This window comes from Erinaceus europaeus, chromosome 10 (assembly GCF_950295315.1).
Source record: "Erinaceus europaeus chromosome 10, mEriEur2.1, whole genome shotgun sequence".
In the NCBI taxonomy this organism is placed as follows: Eukaryota; Metazoa; Chordata; class Mammalia; order Eulipotyphla; family Erinaceidae; genus Erinaceus; species Erinaceus europaeus.
Window position 1 is genome coordinate 68,037,811 of NC_080171.1, and position 14,463 is coordinate 68,052,273.

The following is a 14,463-nucleotide window of genomic DNA, read 5'->3' on the forward strand; positions in this document are numbered from 1 at the left end:
TGGACTTGGGTTTGAGGCCCCACTTTGGGGGCAACTAGTGACAAAACAGGTCTACAGGTGTCTTTTTCTCCCTCCCCTCTCAATTTCTCTGTGTCCTATCTAATAAAATGGAAAGGAGAATAAAAAATAATTACAAAAAAACTCAAAAAGGGAAAAAAATAGTTGGAGTTGTGGATTCGTATTGTTGGCCCAAGCCCCAGTGATAACCCTGATGGCAAAAAAAAAGTATTGGAAATGTGAAATTCCTTTTCCAAAAATGCAGTGTGTATGAAATTGGCTTCCTTGCCTTTTTTTTCTTTTATTTTTTAAGTTTTATTTATTTATTAGACAGAGACAGCAAGAAATTGAGAGGGAAGTGAGAAATAGAGAGGGAGAAAGACAGAAAGACACCTGCAGCACTGCTTCACCACTAGCAAAGCTTTCCCTCTGCAGGTGGGGACCAGGGACTTCCTCCCCCCTCTTTTTTTTAAGGTAGAACTTTTGAAGCATGTACCACTATATTTACTTGTTTTTCTTTCTTTCTTTTTTTTCTCTCTTTTCTTGCCAGAGTACAGCTCAGCTCTGGTTTATGTTGGTTCTGAGGATAATATCTGTCATATCTACTAATAATTAAAAGTACAAGATAATTACCATGTGTAAGGGCCCAGGTACAAATCTCTGTTCCCCACCTGCCAGGGGCAAGCTTCACTAGCTTGGAGCAGTGTTGCAAGTGTCTATTACCTGTCTCCCTCAGTTTCCCTCTGTTGTATCACATTAAAGGGGGAAAAATGGCTGAAGGATGCAGTGGATTCACAGTGTAGACACCATGCTGGTGGCAATATATATTTGTAATGATAATAATGAAGAAGAATAAAGAATGCTTTTGAATGAGGGCCAGCCGGTGATACACTGGGTTAAGTGCACATATGAAGTTCAAGGACCTGTGCAAGGATCCAGGTTTGAGCCCCTGCCTCTCCATGTGCGGCGTGTGTGTTGGGGGGGTGTTGCTTCACAAGTAGTGAAGCAGGTCACAGGTGTCTATCTTTCTCTTCCCCTCTCTGTCTTCCCCATCTCTCTCGATTTTTCTCTGTCCTATTTATTGGAAAAATAAAATGGCCTCCAGGAGCAGTGGATTCGTGGTGCTGGCACTGAACCCCAGTGATAATCCTTGAGGCAAAAAAAAAAAAGCTTCTGAATAAGAGAGCCTATAGGGACTTTGAGGACTGGGAAGAGTCATAGGAGACAGGGAAAGATATCAGAGGGTGACATACCTGGTTAAGCTCACATAGTAACATGATCAAGGACCTGGGTTTGAGCCCTTGCTTCCCACCTACATTGGGGATACTTCATGAGCACTGACGCAGCAATCCAAGTGTCTCTCTTTCTCTCTCCCTCTCAATCTCTTCTTTCTCTTTGTCCTATCCAGCAAAATAGAAAGAAACAAAAAAGGAAAAGTGGCCACTACTAACAGTGGATTCATAGTGCCAGCATCAAGCTCCAGAGATAATCCTGGTAGCAATGAGAGGAAGAAAAAAAAGAAAAGAAAAGAAAAGAAAAAAGAAAAGAAAGGAAGAAAGGAAAAGAAAGACAAACATCTGCAGGGGCAGAGTGGCAGGAAAGGATGACAAGCACTCTGGGAAACAAGGTGGCTTCTGTGCCTGTTGAGAGGGAGAGAACAGTGAGAATTTGGCTTGTGCACAATATCACTTCAGGGCATTGTGGTCACCAATGAGCCACAGGTACAGCCTGGGGTCCCATGAGCCGCCTCATGTGGCCTAGGTGTGAGTGGACTGTGAGGTTATTACACTTGGGAATCTCCCCAGCATCACAATGGCCTATCCATGCCTTCCTCAGAGCACAGAGTATGGACCTGCCATTCAGCGACAGGATGGCCCAGTGTGGTTTCATCTGTGAATCTCTTTGCGAGTAAAGTAGAGAAGTTTCTACCTTGTGATTTGTTCTCAGTAATTGCTTTATTGGGGGGGTTGGGGTGGGGTGGAGGGATAGTAATTTACAAGACAGCTATCACAATAGTATAGTTTCTTTCTTTTTTAATTAAAAAACATTTTTTTATTATTTTCATTTATTCCCTTTTGTTGCCCTTGTTTTATTGTTGTAATTATCATTGTTGTTATTGATGTCGTTGTTGGATAGGACAGAGAGAAATGGAGAGAGGAGAGGAAGTCAGAGAGAGGGAGAGAAAGATAGACACCTGCAGACCTGCTTCACTGCCTGTGAAGTGACTCCCTTGCAGGTGGGGAGCCAGGGGCTCGAACTGGGATCCTTACTCCAGTCCTTGCGCTTTGCGCCACTTGCGCTTAACCCACTGCGCTACCGCTCAGCTCCCTAATTTTTGTTTTTACTGTAATTGATAGAGACAGAAATTGAGAGGGAAAGGATAGATAGGGAAGGAGAAAGACACCTGCAACACTGCTTTCACCACTTGTGAAACTTTTCTCCTACAGTTGGGGACTGTGGGCTAGAACCCGGTCCATCTGCATGGTAACCTGTGTGCTCAACCAGGGGTACCACTGCCCTGGCCTGAGGGGTAGTTTCTTATATTCCCAGGATAGGTGTCTGTGTACCACTACACCACCAATTAAGGCCTTCCTCCACCACAAGCTCAGTTATAGTTCTGCACTTAGTAGTTAGTCTGTCCTGGTCATACACACTTTCTTTTATATATATATATATATATATATATATATATATATATATATATATATATATATATATTCCCTTTTGTTGCCCTTGTTGTTTTATTGTTGTTGTAGTTATTATTGTTATTGATGTCATCATTGTTAGGACAGAGAGAAATGGAGAAAGGAGGGGAAGACATCCTTACACCTGTCCTTGAGCTTTGCACCACCTGCACTTAACCCACTGCACTACCACCCGACTCCCGGGCTTACACACTTTCTTCCTCAGTCCTGGAGTGACAGAGCTGTTATTGAGCCTAGCTGATTTGAAAACAAACAGACAAACAAAAACAAGTTTTAAAATACCTTTAAAAGGGAGTTGGGCAGTAGCGCAGTGGGTTAAATGCATGTGGCGCGAAGCGCAAGGACCGTCCTAAGGATTCCGGTTCGAGCCCCTGGCTCCCCACCTGCAGGGGAGTTGCTTCAAAAGCAGTGAAGCAGGTCTGCAGGTGTCTGTCTTTCTCTCTCCCTCTCTGTCTCCCCTTCTCTCTCCATTTCTCTGTCCTATCCAACAATGACAACAACAATAACAGTAACAACAATAACAAAAAAAAAAAGGCAACAAAAGGGAAAAATAAATAAATATAAAAAAAAAAAACCTTTAAAAAAAGATGTGTGGCTGCTTGTGCATGAAATGGCCACAAAGCCTTACATATAAAGCTTGTTTATGTAGCCATTTGTTGAACTGATTATTAACAAGATGACAAGTCTTTGGAACTGGAATGGTTTCAGAAGATGAGCATTTCCTTCTTTGATTGATTGAAGAGTGGCTTACAAAATCACAAGGTTTTAGGAGTATAGCTTCGTGTGTGTGTGTGTGTGTGTGTGTGTGTGTGTGTGTAGCTTCCCATACAGAAGTCCCTGTGCCTCCTCCACTTACCAATTCCACTGCTCCTCTCTCCTCTGATAACCACCCAAAAGGACATTTTTTAAAGATTTTTTTATATTTATTTATTGATAGAACAGAGAGAAAGTGAGAGGGATAGGGGCGATAGGGAGAAAGAGAGATACCTGCAGATCTGCTTTCACCACTCTTGAAGCTTCTCCCTCCAACCCCCCCACAGGTGGGGACTAAGGACTTGAATCTATGTGCTTGCACATTGTAATGTGTGCATTCAACCAGGTGTGCCACCGCCAGGCTCCATTTATTTATTTTAATTGATTAATTAGTTAATTATCTGTTGGATAAAAACATAGAAAAATTGAGAGGGAAGGGGGAGGTAGAAGGGGGCGGCAGAGAGAGAGAAATCTGCAGCACTGCTTTACCACTCATAAAACTTCTCCCCTCCAGGCAGGCATGGAGGCTTGAACCTGGTCCTTGCACATGGTAACGTGTGTTCTACCAGGTGCCACCACTTGGCCCTCAGGAATATTTATTTCTTATATTAGATGAAATTCTAAGTCATGAAATACGTACAGAAATTTCCAAGCAAAGAAACACCCACTAGCTTTGACAAATTTGAATTTATTTTGATGGAGCTTTTTAGAGGAGAATTACAGGCATTGTGAATGTGTCTCTTCTTCACTCTAGGTGGTATTTACTAGTGATCCTCATAAAACCTACCTCCTCGTGCAGTTCCAGTCCCCCAGCAAAGCAGAGACTCAGCGAGGAGACCCGTCTATTATCTCTGTGAGTACCACCTGGCAATGCTTCTGCTTCTTATTGTTTTGTGCTGGGAATATGAATTATTTCTGGTAACAGTCACTTGTTTCTAGTGGCATTTTTATAGTGTTGACAAGCCACACAGTAGACGTCCTGTGTCTTGTAACCATTTTCATTTAAAATAAATTATGTTAATCATCATTCTTACTATTAGCAGTTTTGTAACCAGAGTACTGCTCAGCTCTGGCTTATAGTGGTGCTAGGGATTGAGCCTGGGACCTTAGAACTTCAGGCATGAGAAGGTTTTGCAGAACCATTATACTGTCTCCCCCAGCCATGTTGTATGTATCTTTTTTCTGAGCCAGTTATAACTCAGTAGTGACCAGCTGCCTGAGCTGTAGTGCAGAGGCCACTACCTGCTTGCTGAGTTCAGAAGCTTTGCTCCCAATGAAGCAGTGCATGTGGCAGAAGGAAGACCTTGAACCTGGAGAGAGAGAGAGAGAGAGCGAGAAATCTGCTCCAGTGTATTTAACCCACTCATTCAAGGTCACTCAGGCATAGTCTTTTGAGAACAAAGGCCCCAAAGTTAAAAAAAAAAAAGTGAATTGATTATGGAGCAAAAGACTCTTATACTTAGAATCCTGGAAGTATAAGCCAATCTATGGGTTTAGGAGATGGTGGGTAGGAGCTGTGGAGATGGGCTATCTTGGGGGCCAGCTGGTTGTACACCCAGTTGAACACGTTATGCACAAAGACCTGGGTTCAAGCCCCCGGCTCCCCACCTGCGGGGGTGGGGCACACTTCACTAGCAGTTAAGCAGGTCTGCAGGTCTCCTTCTCTGTCTCCCCCCTCCCCCCGTCCTCTCTCTACCCTCTCTAGTTCCTCCCACCTCAATTTCTTTCTATCCTGTCAAATAAAATAGAAAGAAGAAAAGGCTTGGGCAGGGGTCAAGGTGTCATCCTAGAGCTGCTGAATGGGTGGTGACAAAAGAACGCTTGTCTTTGTTCCCAGGTCAATGGAACTGAGTTTACCTTCCGAAGCACCGGTGTCCTCCTGGTGATTGTGGATGCCTGCAGTGCGCCTTTCCGGGTGACAGAAAAAAAGTTTTTCTCATTCACTGAAGTCAGTCACATGGAAGAGTATCTAAGGACAGGCATCCCAGCAAGGTGGGTGAGAGCCATTGTATAGTGGAGACGAGTCACCATCAAGAGGACAGAGGTGGGGCGGGCCAGGTGGTGGTGTACCTGGTTGAGTGCACGTTACAGTGTGCAAGGACCCATGTTTGAGCCACCGGTCCCCACCTGCAGGGGGAAAGCTTCACAAGTGGTGAAGCAGTGCTGCAGGTGTCTCTCTGTCTCTCTCCCTCTCTATTTCTGTCTCTATCCAACTAATAAATAAAAAAGATTAAAAAAAAAAAAAAAGGACAGAGGCTAACCCAGAGCCTTGGCTGCTCTACCTGCCCTTGTATTCTGGGGGTATTTGGAACTCTTGGAAGCTATCCCTTCCTTCCCTGGCGCAGACTGATGGCTGTATGGTCTCAGCTTCGAGTCATCAGTGACAAGAACCTGGGTGTTGTAAGAGTTTACAGACGGAGGCTGGGTGGTGGCACAGCTGATTGAGTGCACATGTTATCCTTGCAATAGGACCCTAGTTTCCGGGGGAATCTTCATGAGCTTGCAGGTGTCTCTCTTTTCTCTGTCTCCCCCTCCCCTCTCAATTTGTGTCTGTGCTATCAAATAAAAAATAGACAGTGAAAAAAAAAAGAAAACGTATTTGCTGATGGATATTAGAAGAGTTTACAGAGGCTGGGAACATTTGTGATTTCTCTACCACTTTTTTTTTTTTTTTGAGAGAGATACAGAGAGAGACACACACACAGAAAGAGTAACACCAGAGCACTGCTCAGCTCTGGTTTATGGTGGTGCAGGGGATTGAACCTGGGATTTAGGAGCCTCAGGCATGAGAGCCTGTTTACATAACCATTATGCTGTCTCCCCCGCCTGCTCTACCACTTTTTAAAATTAATTTTGTCTGTATCAAATCCAGCTCACTCAGCAGGCTCACTACGACTCATTACCACTCTGATTATTTATGTACTGATGCCTGGGGTTGTCACTGCCTGCACAGCTCCACCATTCCCAGCAGCCATTTTGTTTCTTTTCCTTCTTCTTTAATGTTTTGTTTATTTTATTTTTTGAATAGAGACTAAGAAACTGAGAGGGAAGGGGAGACAGAGAGGAAGAGAGACATCTGCAACCCTGCTTCACCGCTCCTGAAGCTCCCCCCTGCATATGGGAACCAAGGGCTTGAGCCCAAGTCCTTACACATTGTAACACAGTGCTGTACCAAGTGTGCCACCATCTGTTCCTTCTCTCTCTTTTGATAGAGGGAGCGATAAGACAGAAAAAGAGAAACCTGTAGCACTAATCCACTGGGGACTTGAACCTGGGTCTTTGGCCATGGTAATGTGTGCATTCTATTGAATGTGACATCACCGAGACCCTCCTTACCATTTTTTAAAAAATTATTTATTTATTCATGAGAAAGATAGGAGAAAGAGAGAGAAAGAACCAGACATCACTCTTGTACATGTGCTGCCTGGGATTGAACTCAGGACCTCATGATTGAGAATCCAACACTCTATCCACTATGCCACCTCCCAGACTGACCATTTTTTGTTTGTTTGTTTTTTAAATACTTTTATTTATTTCCTTTTGTTGCCCTTGTTTATTGTTGTTGTTATTGAGGTCGTCGTTGTTGGATAGGACAAAGAGAAATGGAGGGAGATGGGGAAGACAGAAGGGGAGAGAAAGATAGACACCTGCAGACCTGCTTTATCACCTGTGAAGCGAACACGCGGGGGCTCAAATTGGGATGTTTCCATCGGTCCTTGCACTTTGCACCACATGTGCTTAACCCGCTGCACTACTGCCAGACTCCCCCTCCTTACCATTTTAAAGCAGCATTATAGACTACTGTCTTTTGCAGTCATCTGATAAACTCTTTGATTGTATTGTACTATGGTTGTGTTCTAGGAATTCATCATCTGAGTCATACGGGAAATGATTGGAGGGGGTCAGGCAATGGGTTAAACACACATAGTACAAAGCCGAGGACCCCAGTTCTAGCCCCAGACTCTCCACCTACAGGGTGCGGGTCACTTTATAAGTGGTAAAGCAGGTCTGCAGGTGTCTATCTTTCTCTCCCCCTCTCTATCTTCCCCTCCCCTCTCAATTACTCTCTGTCCTATCCAATAAAACAGAAAGAAAAAAAAGGCTTCCAAGAGCAATGGATTCATAGTACAGGCACCAAGCCCCAGCAAAAAAAAAAAAAAAAAAAAAGATAGAGGGAAAGAAAGAAAGAAAGAAATTAGAAAAGTATATATATCCAGATGGTGGTGCACCTGGTTAAGTGCACATATCTTAGTGTGCAAGGACCCAAGTTCAAGCCCCTGATCCCCACTTGCAGGGGGAAAGCTTCACAAGTGGTGAAGCAGGGCTGCAGGTATCTCTCCGTCTCTTTCCCTCTCTATTTCCGTCCCAACCTGCAGGGGGGTTGCTTCACAAGTGATGAATCAGGTCTGCAGGTGTCTTCTTTCTCTCCCTTTTTCTGTTTTCCCTTCCTCTCTTGATTTCTCTCTGTTCTATCCAACAATAACAACAACAAGGGCAACAAAAATGAGAAAAATGGCCTCCAGGAGCAGTGGAATCGTAGGGCAGGCACCATGCCCCAGCAATAAGCCTGGAAGCAAAAAAAAAAAACCCTTTTTTTTTGGGGGGGGAGTGGTCCTAGCCTGCCTGGAGGCAAAGGGATACATTCAGGCTCTGTATAGACTTTTATTTATACGTGGGTCTTCACTGAGTAAGTAGAGTAAGTCTTTAAGGGAAGAACACAGTTTCCCAGGAAGTAGTTGCTCTTAGTGGCTCATCCAGACATCAGTTTTCCTTAAGGATTTAATGATTTTTGCCTAATGTTGAAAATACATGTACTCACTCCACTTAAAACTGTTCAGGACATAAATTCTTACTACAGATTAACTGCAGCTGCACAGTCGTCCTGCAAGGTTTAGATTTTAGAAAGAAAACCGATTCGTTAGAAAGTCACTAGGTCCAGCTTCCGTCTCTCATCACAAGCCAGAACTGTGCAGTGCTTGGGTTGGAAAATAAAAATCACTAGGTTGATTCAGGAAAGGACATACCGGAAGACATTTGAGGTCCATGTAATTAATACTCTGGCTCCATCTGGGTATGAGTTATGTATGCTTATTTAGACTGCAAAGATTCAGTGCTCTGTACACATAGGAGTATTATTTTGCATTTATGTCATATGCTAACAAATACCAAGATTCACATAAAGAAATACTAAAGCATATACAGCAAGAGTTGAATAAAAGGAAAGAGTCTCCCTGTTTCTGGGTGGAAAAATTAATTATCTTACAGATGTCCCACAGTATTGCAAGGGGGCTTGTTTTTATCAGGTATTACACTAAACCATGAAGGTATAATGATTAAGCCAGCATGTGCTGGCAAACAAGAGTGAGATCAGGAGAGGGAATCCAGAAACAAGTCTGAGGATTTGTGTTGATACACTATATAACAGATGACAGTGGAAATCAAACCATGGGCACTGATTTTATTTCTTTTTCAAATTAGTATGTATTCATTTATTTATTAAATAGATAATAGAACTTAGAGCATCTGACACAAGCAAAACAGAAATCTCCTATTATAATAGTTTATGTCATTAAAGAGTTGTGTCCTAAACCATTCACTAGACAAACTGTTTACTGTAATAGTAATGTTAGGTTATAGGTGGGAAAACCAATGGGAATATCTACCAGCAGAGTGAAAAAGCATCTGGTTGTTTCATTTTGTCTTTGAGTTCTACTTTCTATCTAGTATAACTATACTTTATCCACTGCAAAAAGTACTCTACACATGTTGAATTATTGATAATTAATGATTTTCCTGACTTTTACAGGTCAATAGTTCTATTAAGTACAAGAGGAGACATAAAGCAGTTGAATATTTCCTACTCATTAGTATCTCTGGGATTAGCCAAACCAGCTCATCTTTATAATAAAGGTTTGTATTATACTATTCTATGAAGTTCTTTTGAGACCAGCAATATAAATGTCTGTTCTTTTTTTTTTTTTTTTTTAACCAGAACACTGCTTAGCTCTGGCTAGTAGTGGTGTTGGGTATTGAACCTGGAACCTTTGCATACACATTCTGTGTGCTACCACTGTACTGTCTTCCTCACCCTAATGTATGCATTTTATAATATTACTTTTTTTTAGTGAGTTAACAATACTTTACAAAATTACATCATTACAGAGGTATAGTTTCTGTTTCCCTTCTCCTTCCTTCTCTCCCTCCCTCCCTCATCAGAGTACTGCTCAGCTCTAGATTAAGGTGGTATGGGTGATTCAGTCAGGGACCTGAGTGTCTGTGGCATGAGAGTCTTTTACATAATGACTGTTCTGCCTCCCCAGCCTTTCTGGGATATGATTTCAAATTGCATCCACAGAAGTTCTGGTGTGCCCTCTCACCCTACCCCTAACCACAAGAGCTCTCACAGACTGACAGTTTGGTTGCTTTTTTTTAATCCCTGCAAGTTCATATGCTTTAATTATCTACATTCCACATATGCTTACTTTATTAAGCATAATCATCTCCAGTTGTACCCATTATGTTCCAAAGGCTAGATTATCATCTTTTTTAATTGCAGAGTAGTATTCCATTAAATATATTGGGTTGTTGGAAAAGTCATGATTTTTCTTCTGTTTTTCTTTTATTTTATTTATAAAAATGAAACACTGACAAAACCATAGGATAAGAGGAGTACAACTCCACACAATTCCCACCACCAGAACTCCACATCTCATCCCCTCCCTTGATAGCTTTCCTATTCTTTAAACCTCTGGGAGTATAGACCCAAGGTCATTGTGCGATGCAGAAGGTGGAAGGTCTGGCTTCTGTAATTGCTTACCTACTGAACATTGGCATTGACAGGTCAATCCATACTCCTAGCCTGCCTCTCTCTTTCCTTAGTAGGGCAGGATTCAGGGGGAATTGGAGCTCCAGGACACATTGGTGGGGTTGTCTGTCCAGGGAAGTCTGGTTGGCATCATGCTAGCATCTGGAACCTGGTGGCTGAAAAGGGAGTTAACATATAAAGCCAATCAAACTGTTGACTAACCATGAACCTAAAGGCTGGAATAGTGCAGATGAAGAGTTGGGGTAGGGTGTCCTCCATTTTGTAGATAGCTAGTAGGCATATTTTAGTTATATTCTTTTTTATGCAAGATTGTGCCTGACTTCCAACCACTCAATATAATTTATCATAACTTTAAAAAAAATATTTATTCCCTTTTGTTGCCCTTGTTTTTTTTATTGTTGTTTTATTGTTATTTTATTGTTATAGTTATTGTTGGATAGGACAGAGAGAAATGAAGAGAGGAGGGGAAGACAGAGGGGGAGAGAAAGAGAGACACTTGCAGACCTGCATGGTAATGTATGTTTTCTTATTTTTATTTATTTATTTTTTGCCTCCAGGGTTATTGCTGGGGTTCAGTGCCTGCACCATGAATCCACTGCTCCTGGAGGCCATTTTTCCCCCTTTTGTTGCCCTTGTGGTTGTAGCCTTGTTGTGGTTATTATTGTTATTGTTGATGTCCGTTGTTGGATAGGACAGAGAGAAATGGAGAGAGATGGGGAAGACAGAGAGGGGGAGAGAAAGACAGACCTTTTTTTTTTTATTATTGTTGTAGTTATTATTGTTGTTGTCATTGATGTCGTTGTTGGCTAAGACAGAGAGAAACGGAGAGAGGAGGGGAAGACAGGGGGAGAGAAAGAGAGACACTTGCAGACCTGCTTCACTGCCTGTGAAGCGACTCCCCTGCAGGTGGGGAGCCGGGGGCTTGAACTGGGGTCCTTACACCAGTCCTTGTGCTTTGCACCACGTGCTCTTAACCTACTGTGCTACCACCCGACACCCATATTATAACTTCTTTATCTAGTTGTTCATTGATAGGCATTTAGGTTGCTCAGTCTCTTGGCTATTGTGAATAATGCAGCCATGAATATAGGGTTGCATACATGCTTTCAAATTAGTGTTTTCATGTCCTTTAAATATATCCTGATGTGGACTTTTTTTTTTTTTTAATAACGGAATGTAGAAACCACACTCTTTTCATAAGCTTGTTTTGCAGGTGTAACTATCATTAAGATAATTAACTAAGGATAACTTTTATAGTTTCTAAAGGAGACGAAGATATTGGGATGTGGTTTGTTATTTGGGGCAAGAGGTGGGTGGTAAAAGTCCACCTACTGACGTAAGGAAGCAGAAATTCTTTTTGTTCTTGCTCATTTAATAACCATCTTTGTTTTGTTCACCACCATTTTATCTCCCATGTCATTTCACCTGGAACTAGCAAATGTGCTTATTATTATTATTGGTTTAATAGTGATTACAAGATTATAAGATAATAGGGATTTAATTTTTCCTCTTCCTTCTCAAATAAGTAAAACAGTGCCTGACCTCAGGTGTTCTCCAGAATCTCTTCCCTCTCAATGATAGTGCAAAAGCAAAGGTTCCTGATCACAATAGTTCTGATGTTCAATTTATTTTTCAGGGAGCACCATATTTTTGGGATTCAAAGGAATCTTTAAACCCTCCTGGACTAAGCTTTTTAGCAGTCCTGCTGAAGAAGGCCTTGGTCCACTGGAACAATTCATTCCTCTACAACTGGAGGAATATGGCTGTCAGAGAGCCAGCGCCCCCCGCAGGAGAGACCTGGAGCTGCTGAAGCAAACTTTGAGAGCTCGATAGAGACTGGGGTGACTGAAGTGCCAGGGGGGAAAATGTGAACTAACTTATTTAATTTATGGCATTTAAAATGACACTGTTAACCCAATGGGACCGTTTTCCTGTTTGACCCAGAAAGGGGAGAAAAAGTTTATCAAGAAGCTTGAATACCAGGTCATGCATCTTCTAGCTGTACAAAGCATCAAGCGACTTTGTATTTGTCAGGCTGGTGTCTTCAGAGAGCAGCTCTTCTCTCCCTCACTCTCTGCTCCAGCATTTTGCATGGACCACCAGTAGTAGTTGACCGGGCGTGCGCGTGCGCGTGTGTGTGCGCGCGCGTGCGCGCTCGCATGCGCGCGCGTGCTTGGGTGGGAGAGTTACCCTGGGTCTGCTAGAGAATCAGCTCTTACAACCCTTTGGAGACTTGGGCTCTTGGGCTCAGTTGTGTCCTTTGCTTTGGGTCAGCAGTTGACTGGATTGGCCAGCTGGCTTGCTTGGGTAGAGAAGGGCTGTGGCTATTGGCAGCTTTTGAGGATTTTACATGATGCTGAGTAACAGACTTTTAACAACTCAGGCCCAGTTCACGCCCACCCACCCCCCCTTTTTTGCCTGGGCGTGTGCTCTTTTTATCCATTTATATATTCTAAGAGTTCAACTTCAAACAGGAAGCAAGCTGTGGGGACAAAAGGGCTTCGAGGGATTAGATATCCCTTTAATCTGTGACCATTGGGGCAAAATGTCAACCTGCACATAAGTCTAAGGTTGTTGGGACCTTTTTTTCCTTTTTTTAAAACAGCTTTAATCCTCAGCCTGTTTGGACTGTATATTTGTGTTTAAAATGCAGAGCTAAGCTGAGTATTCACTTTTCTCCTCCTTATCCATCCCCCTCTCAAAAAGCAGGTCATTTTCTTGAACTGTAAACTTATATCAGCTTGCACAAAGGAAGTCTGTTCTTGGGGTTGTCCCTGCACCTGGGTTTTTAGTTGGCTTTCTGTTCAGTTTCCTGCCAGGACATTTGCAGAAAGCTTAATGATACCCTAAAATATTGTACTCAGGGGCAGGGAACCCAAGGGTCAGAATCCTGGAAGGAATATCAGAAGTGAACCTCTTTGTAGTTTTTAAGGAGCTGGTCACTTTTAAGTTGTTAGAAACTTCTTTCTTATTAGATAGAAGTGGAGAGGCAAAGCAGAGAAAGCAAAGGAGACCACATCACCGAAGCTTCCTTCAATGTAGTGGGGGCCTAGCTTGAATGTGGGTTGCACACATGGCAAAGCAGCGCACTATCCAAGTGAGCTGTTTATCCAGCCTAGATAAAAACTCTTTAAAAGATAGCATAGTGCCCTGTTTCCCATTCCACTGCATGCATGGGTCTCCCGACATCAAGGATTGTATGTGGCAAAAGGAGATTGGCACCATGGCTTGAATGCCACCTCACAGGAGGAAAGAAGCATTGAGATACTTCTCTTTTTTCCTAAAAGAAGGATGGGGTGATCACAACAAGATGATAGACATTGACTTTAATCCAGGTTGATTTCAGGTCAGACAAAGTCACTTTGCAAGTGCAAAACCAGTGCTCTGTCCCTTTGTATCCAGGAGAAACAACTCTGTGACTTGTTATTTTACAAAATATGCTACCTCAAAGTGTTACCCATAAACCTAACTGTAAGTGCACTCCTGCTGAGGGCACATGTCTTAAAGTTTAGGGTGTGTTGTTTTTCTTTGTATATCAATGAGTGAGATCTTACCTATGAAAATACACCATTGGATTGTGGTTCCTGAAAATGATTAAAGTTTCTCTCTCTCTGTGTGTGTGTATGTATGTTTTATGACTTAAATTCCTTTTGTGTATGTTTTTGTAGAGTTTGGGTCTTTCAAGAATTGAAAATATGTAAGTTCTAAGGCACTCCAATTTCCCCCCTGATTTATATGCTAATGATCAGGACCTAAGTTAAATAAATAAAAATTTGTGTGCATGTATTTTTATATATATATGTGTCTGGTTCTGTCTACCAGTTGGGTTTCCCCACACCCAAATCTAGCTATAAAAAGGTTATTGGAAGAAATGAGGAAGGTAAGTTGTCTACCAAACAGATGCATAAGGCCAAGCTTCACAAAAGGACAGTGACTGTTTTCTCCAGTGTAGTGGTTCTCAACCTTGACTGTACATTGGAATCACATTGATATTAAAAACACATGGGGGCAGGCAGTGGTAGACCGCACACATTACAGTGCACAGCATCTGGGTTCAAGCACCCAGTCCCCATCTGCATAAGTACTGAAGCAGTGCTATGTCTTTCTTTTTCTCTTGCTCTGTCTCTTCCATTACTTTAATTTTTTCTGTCTCTGTCAACAAAAGAAAGGGGAAAAGAAAAA

General features: G+C 42.4%; 1 protein-coding gene across 3 annotated transcripts in view; it reads left to right on the top strand.

Annotated features, from left to right (window-relative positions):
- The window catches only part of CEMIP2 (cell migration inducing hyaluronidase 2), a 114,962-nt gene extending 100,895 nt beyond the window's left edge, over nucleotides 1-14,067 (top strand). For all 3 annotated transcript variants that reach the window (XM_060199693.1, XM_060199692.1, XM_007531243.3), the window contains 4 exons: nucleotides 4,210-4,308; nucleotides 5,293-5,447; nucleotides 9,262-9,365; nucleotides 11,918-14,067. In XM_060199693.1, coding sequence (XP_060055676.1) covers nucleotides 4,210-4,308; nucleotides 5,293-5,447; nucleotides 9,262-9,365; nucleotides 11,918-12,114 — 555 coding nt within the window. In that variant the 3' untranslated portion in view covers nucleotides 12,115-14,067. The remainder of the gene's footprint in view (nucleotides 1-4,209; nucleotides 4,309-5,292; nucleotides 5,448-9,261; nucleotides 9,366-11,917) is intronic.
- Nucleotides 14,068-14,463: the final 396 nt, after the last annotated feature.